The sequence below is a fragment of the Pteropus medius genome, unplaced genomic scaffold (genome assembly GCF_902729225.1).
Source record: "Pteropus medius unplaced genomic scaffold, Ma_sr-lr_union100, whole genome shotgun sequence".
In the NCBI taxonomy this organism is placed as follows: domain Eukaryota; kingdom Metazoa; phylum Chordata; class Mammalia; order Chiroptera; family Pteropodidae; genus Pteropus; species Pteropus medius.
Window position 1 is genome coordinate 30,717,530 of NW_024351730.1, and position 5,779 is coordinate 30,723,308.

Consider the following 5,779-nt stretch of genomic DNA (forward strand, 5'->3'; position numbering starts at 1 on the left):
CTCTTTCTTTACCTAATACTAGCCTGAAGAATCTACTGGGTTCTATTGATTTTTCTGTCTTTGAACACAAGCTCATTAACCTGAAACACTAAAGGGATAACTATATTTCACTGAGCCTATAACTGAGGGTCTGAAAACAAAAAGATCCCAAGACAGTGATACAGCCCTCTACCACTGATTCCCATCTTTACACTGCTTCCTTAACCCTAAAGACTTTCACATCAGAAGAAACTTTCTTTAAATTCATCCTTCTTTATTGTAATGGTTAGCAAAAATCGGAGTTCCTGTGTTTCCACCAACTTATGCATTTTTACAAGGGGAGGGGGGCGGAATGTTAGCAAGGAAACAGCAGTACTGCTGGGCCAGTGGGTTCCTCTACCTCCTCCAAGCTAAGTGAGCAAGCTAACTGGGATATATGGAAATGAGGTCTTCCCAACCCCACCCCTCCCCCAGGACTTTCTCAAATAGGAAAAAGCCATCAGGAAAAAAATTAGACAACACTGACATCAGAAGCTGCCTGCTAGACAAGTCTCTTCAAGAAGCCCTATGAGTGGGGCTGCATTTCTTATATCTTCCCAGTCCAAAAGAATGAGATGTGACCCGACTCTTCCAAATTAATAATAATAATAATAATAATGATGATGATGATGATGATGATGATGATGATGATGTGACAACTATTTTACCCAAGAAACCAATGTAAAAATTTTTGTGGTCTTGACTTTTATTTGAGATCTCTGATGAGATCAGATTATCTGTATCCTTTCACTCCACGCAATAGACGTCTTCAAACTTTTTTAATTTGATTTATCCTTTGAAACAGAAAGTGCATTACATTTAACTGGTCTTGCAAAGGGGATTTCTTTCTCTTTACAAACCGAATTCCTTATATAAATTAATAAAGGTTAAAGATGCTAATATATCAACTGTTATTAGCTTAAAAAAAGAAAACAATTTACATAGTCTATAGTATCCTTATGATACAAAACACTTCAAATTCAATTACAGCAACTAAATGGATTTTTATGTTTCTGACCCAGAGCAGTTGTAACAATTCCCACCATCTACTTTAACACGCATTTTTATCAGAAAGGAGTTAAATTAAATACAAGCTATTGTAGCCCCTCCCTCCCCAATACTTTCTTCAAATCACTAATAAATAGCAACAAACGACTGTGCAATTTCAGAAAGGAACGGAGAGGCAGGTCTGAGGCCTTCCGTAGTTCCATGTCTTCTACTTCAAGTCCTGGAGGCGGGAGGCGGGCGCGGAGCCAGGGGGCGGTGGGGGAAGAGATGGAAGGCATGAGGGAGAAAGTGAGATCCAACAAACCCAAACCCGGCAGAGGAGCGAGAGGAGAGGGAGGCCGAGAACATTCATTTCTACGCTTCTCAAGTTCAAAATAAAAGGGGAACGAATGGTTTGAATAACTCTTAAAAGGGGACCGGTAGAAGGAAGGAGGAGGTCTATCTTTTTATACGAAATTCAAAAAAGCACTTTACATTTTAAATATTCACAATAAAGTAACTTCTAGTCAGTGTGACTCACGATTTATTTACAAAGGGCCTTCAACAGGTTACTTTGGTCCGCACAGCAGTTTGTGGGGGGAGAAACGTCCCTCTTCCCGTCTGCGGCGGCCGCCCGCCCGCGAAGCTCCGAGGTCCCGCGCGCAGTGGGTGCTGATTCTGGAGAACCCGTCCCTGCGCCCCCACCCCGCCGTGCGCGGGGGTCAGGACCCGTCGGGATCCGTCAGGGAAGGGGCGCGTGGGCTGGCGGACGCTGAGGCCGCTCCCTCCTGGGGGGGCGTGCGGGACTAAAAGACCCAACCCGGCTGGGAGGGGGACCCAGCTGCGAGTTTCGGTTGCGTCGTTCTCACAGTGCATTTCATGGTGTTTTCAGCCTCATCAACCCCCGAGTCTCTCTCCTCCACCCCCCTCAACTTCTAGGTTAAAAAAATAGATATGTACATCTCAGAAAATAGCAAAGGGCCCCTCGGGGAGAGGGGCGGCAAGGCCGGGCGGCAGGCGCTCAGGACGAGCCCTCAGTCTCGGACGCGTGCAGCAGGAGGCCGCCGCCGCCGCCGGACTTGTGCTTCTTCAGCAGCTGTGTGATTTTCTCGTCGTCCGAGTTGGGGTCCAGCGGCTTGTTGTAGTCGTCGTCCTCCTCCTCGTTCTCCGAGGCCCCCTTGAGCCGCTCGGTCTCCGAGTCCTGCTTCTTCTTGGCCGTGGCCATCTCTGCCGCGTGCTTCTTCCTCCACTTGGTCCGGCGGTTCTGGAACCAGACCTGTGGCCCGAACCAGGGAAGGAGAGGGGAGACAATGGCGGCAGGAATTTAACGCGAGCAGATCCCAGTAGTGCTACTTCCCCCGCAACCCGATGTCGCTCCTGCGGGCCCCTGACAGCTTGCCACCCTCCCTCAGAGACCTCCCTTGTCTGGGCCGTCAAATTCAGTCTCCATTGCCCCAGGTTCCTCTGAGTAACAGACAGCAACAAACTGACTGCCGTTGCCATAGCGATGGTAACACAAGAGTATTGAGGTTGTCAGTGAGCCATTTCTCAGAAGAGAAAAAACTTGGACACTTAAAATGAGTTTCCCAAAAAATGAGTGCGCTTCCTACTTTCTAGTTTAAAGTAGAAAACTTTTCCCCTTTGAAAAGCTGCCCCATAATAACGGTGATTTTTTCGTTATATTATTTACTTAGATTAACGTATTCCAAATAATCTAAGTGTACTTGATTTTTCGTGTGATTTGTGGGAGAGAGAATAGCATTTATCCCAATTATCTTCATTCTCCTTTTCACTTTTGGATATGTCTGTTTCGCTTAATCTCAGGTCTGAATACACACAAACATGGTAAGTAAACACCCCTCCCAATTTACCCTTGCAGCACATGATGTAAAGTTTTTTTTTTAATCTGCCAAAATAGAAACCTCACATCACCAACAATAACCAATATAAATGCATGAAAATATTTAATAGCCTAGTCAAAATCATCGCAATGGTGGTGGTGGTAGTGGTGGTGGTGGTGGTGATGTGTGTGTGTGTCTGGTTTAATGTTTTTTATAAAACCAAAGTCAAGACTAGAGTTTCATCAGTTACTTTTTTAAAAATGAAATGTTGACAATTACATTATTTCCTTCTATTAGCATGTCTAGTCTTTCAAATATTACTTTAATATTGTTCCTCTCCACCATTCATTTTATATAAAAATATTTAAGCATATTCACGATATTTTGACAACATGTTTGACACACATTAACCTAAAGCATCAGCAATAAGCAACCAATTTCCCAAAGATATTGAATTATCCTCTCTTTATGCTTCTCATCTATTTTCCCATCTGTTACGTATTTTATCTAAAGAATCAGAATTGTTAAGAAAGTGATTTTGATTTTCTTTATACTGCTATAATAATTCACTTCGAGCCAGCAGACATATTTACGGTGACAAATGGAGACCTCCAGATTACTGTGGCAGGCTATGTACCAACCACTGCAAAAATAATTTTAACTGTGATAGTATTCTAATGGTCACATACAAAATCACTTCTGAAATGCATTTTATGATGCTTGTCCAGGGGAACATACACTCTAACCAGAAGACATTGTTAACAGTTATTCTTACTTAAACAGCAATGATTAGACTAATGAAAATGGACTTAAAACACACAAACACAGCCCCCTAAAAAAAACCAACTCTAACAAATGAAGAAAAGGAACAAAAGAGAGTACTGGAAATATAGGAAACCACTAGATTTAATTTATCTAGCTGGCTCAATTCCTTTGTTTTTAAGGAAACATTTCTAAAATTTTATTCTCTGGAAATATATTACAAGCAAAGTAAAATTTTAATTATAAATGTTGTCATAAATGATAAAATACCACATATGTTGATAAACTTATTTTAAACAGGATTCAGTTTCATAATAAATTAATAACCTTGTCAATTCATTTAGAAAATTACTGTTCCAAAGTGACTGCCTTCAGTAAACTAAAAGCAGAGTCATTCATGCTAACTGGTTAGATCCTGTGGATTTATTTTTTTAAACCTGCAAGTTAATATAGTAGCACTATAACGCTGATCTATATTAAGAAATTATATAACTCGTGGAGCCTGAATTGACCAACAAAAGATTGAATATCTTTACAAACAGAATTAATAGAAGCTATCTAACTGGCCTGATCTATTCTCAGGGCTGATATTTATGTAATGCTTTTATTCTCTAATAATGGCGAGTTCCCCAGCACATGCTGCTATCTAGATTAACCTAATTTCAAAGGCGGGGGGGCTTGATTCCTTTTGTTCATCAACAGTTTGACCTCCTGGGAGTTCCTAGAGCCTTTGTAACCCCACCCCGACCCCCTTTGCTGATCCCATCTTCTCCCCAGACTCCTCAGACCCGCACCCCAGGCGGCTGGTTGTTAAATTGGTGTATACGTGTGCGTGCGCGCGCGAGCTACGGTAAACGGGGGGTGGCTATCCTTGGAGGTTTGCAAGGTCCACTCACCTTGACCTGACTCTCCGTCATCCCCAAAGAATACGCCAAGCGGGCCCTCTCGGGCCCTGCCAAGTATTTCGTTTGTTCAAAAGTCTTCTCCAGGGCAAAGATCTGCTGGCCGGAGAACGTAGGTCTCGTGTGTTTTCTCTTCCCGTCTTTGTCCAACAAAATGGATCCTTGATCTGAGAGAATGGATAAACAAGAACAGAGTGAAAATAATCGGTTACAGGAGGCTCCAGTGAAATGAAACAAACTCCCAAAACAATGTTTTGGTGGGAAAGTAAAGCTTATTCCGCGGCAGGTACCAGAAGCGTCGTGGTGCTTCCAGTCCCACCTCGCCTCCCCTTTGCCTTTTTATCCCACCTGTTTTTTAAAAGCTGGGTATGTCTGGAGCAGCAGTAAATAACCTTCTGCCCAACACCGACGTCAAAGATCCAGGGAACACATTGGTAAAGTTTGCCGGAGCTGAACAGCTAGGCCTTAGTGAATTGAGAAGTGCGGGGAAAAGGCCGCTCTAGCCTTCTCGTCCAGTGGGTGCTCGCTTGGCCCCGAAGCCTTTGCATGAGGATGACTAGTTTTTTTTTTCCCTGTAAGCTTTCCTAACCTGTGCCAACGCAACAAAAGGTTCCTTGTACTTTGCACACAAGAGAGCGAAATCGGCCCTAAGTCTAACGCTGCTGCGCCCGAGGGGGAGGGGGCGCCGCCTTTGTTGGCGGTCCCTACTTGGCCATCGAAACGAATACAATAGCTTCTCCTCAACACCCTCATCCGCCTGGACCGCCCTCTGTCCCGAGGCTTCCCAAGGGAGCCTCCACTAGGCTCTCGCAACTTCTCTTAGTTACTACTGCTCAACAACACTAAAGAGATCCGGAGACCTAGAAAAAACTTCAGGCACTCGGTCAAAAGCAAAGAACAGAGCGAGAAAAGGACCTGGGGCTGGCTCCCGAACGCCACCTGGGAGTCTGGGAGGTTCCAGGGTGCGGTGGCCAACTACCCATATTAGAGTGATTCCGGGGCAACTCGGCTGGTTTCAAGCAAGGTCCCTGAGAGATGCTGCATTTTTCCAGGTCCTTGTCCCATCACCTTGTTCTTCCACTGGTTCTTTCTCGTGTTAGGATGCTGAGGGCCACTATGCCTTTCATTATGCCTGGGCCGAACGCGCCCCTGCCCCCCAGGGCCAACGCAGGTGGAAAAGCGAGGGCCCAGCGGTGGGGAGCCGCGAGCCTGTCTTCAATGGGTTCACTCGCGCTTACTGTACTCGGGGGGGGGGGCGAGCGCGAAGTG

At 44.9% G+C, this 5,779-nt stretch overlaps 1 protein-coding gene across 1 annotated transcript; it reads right to left on the minus strand.

Annotated features, from left to right (window-relative positions):
* Positions 1-784: 784 nt before the first annotated feature.
* Positions 785-5,263, minus strand: NKX6-1 (NK6 homeobox 1). The gene is made up of 3 exons (XM_039845528.1): positions 5,131-5,263; positions 4,505-4,677; positions 785-2,281 (listed from the first exon to the last, which is right to left on the minus strand). The coding sequence occupies exons 1-3, from the start codon at positions 5,261-5,263 to the stop codon at positions 2,027-2,029; spliced, it is 561 nt and encodes a 186-aa protein (XP_039701462.1). The 3' UTR covers positions 785-2,026.
* Between the last annotated feature and the right edge of the window lie 516 nt (positions 5,264-5,779).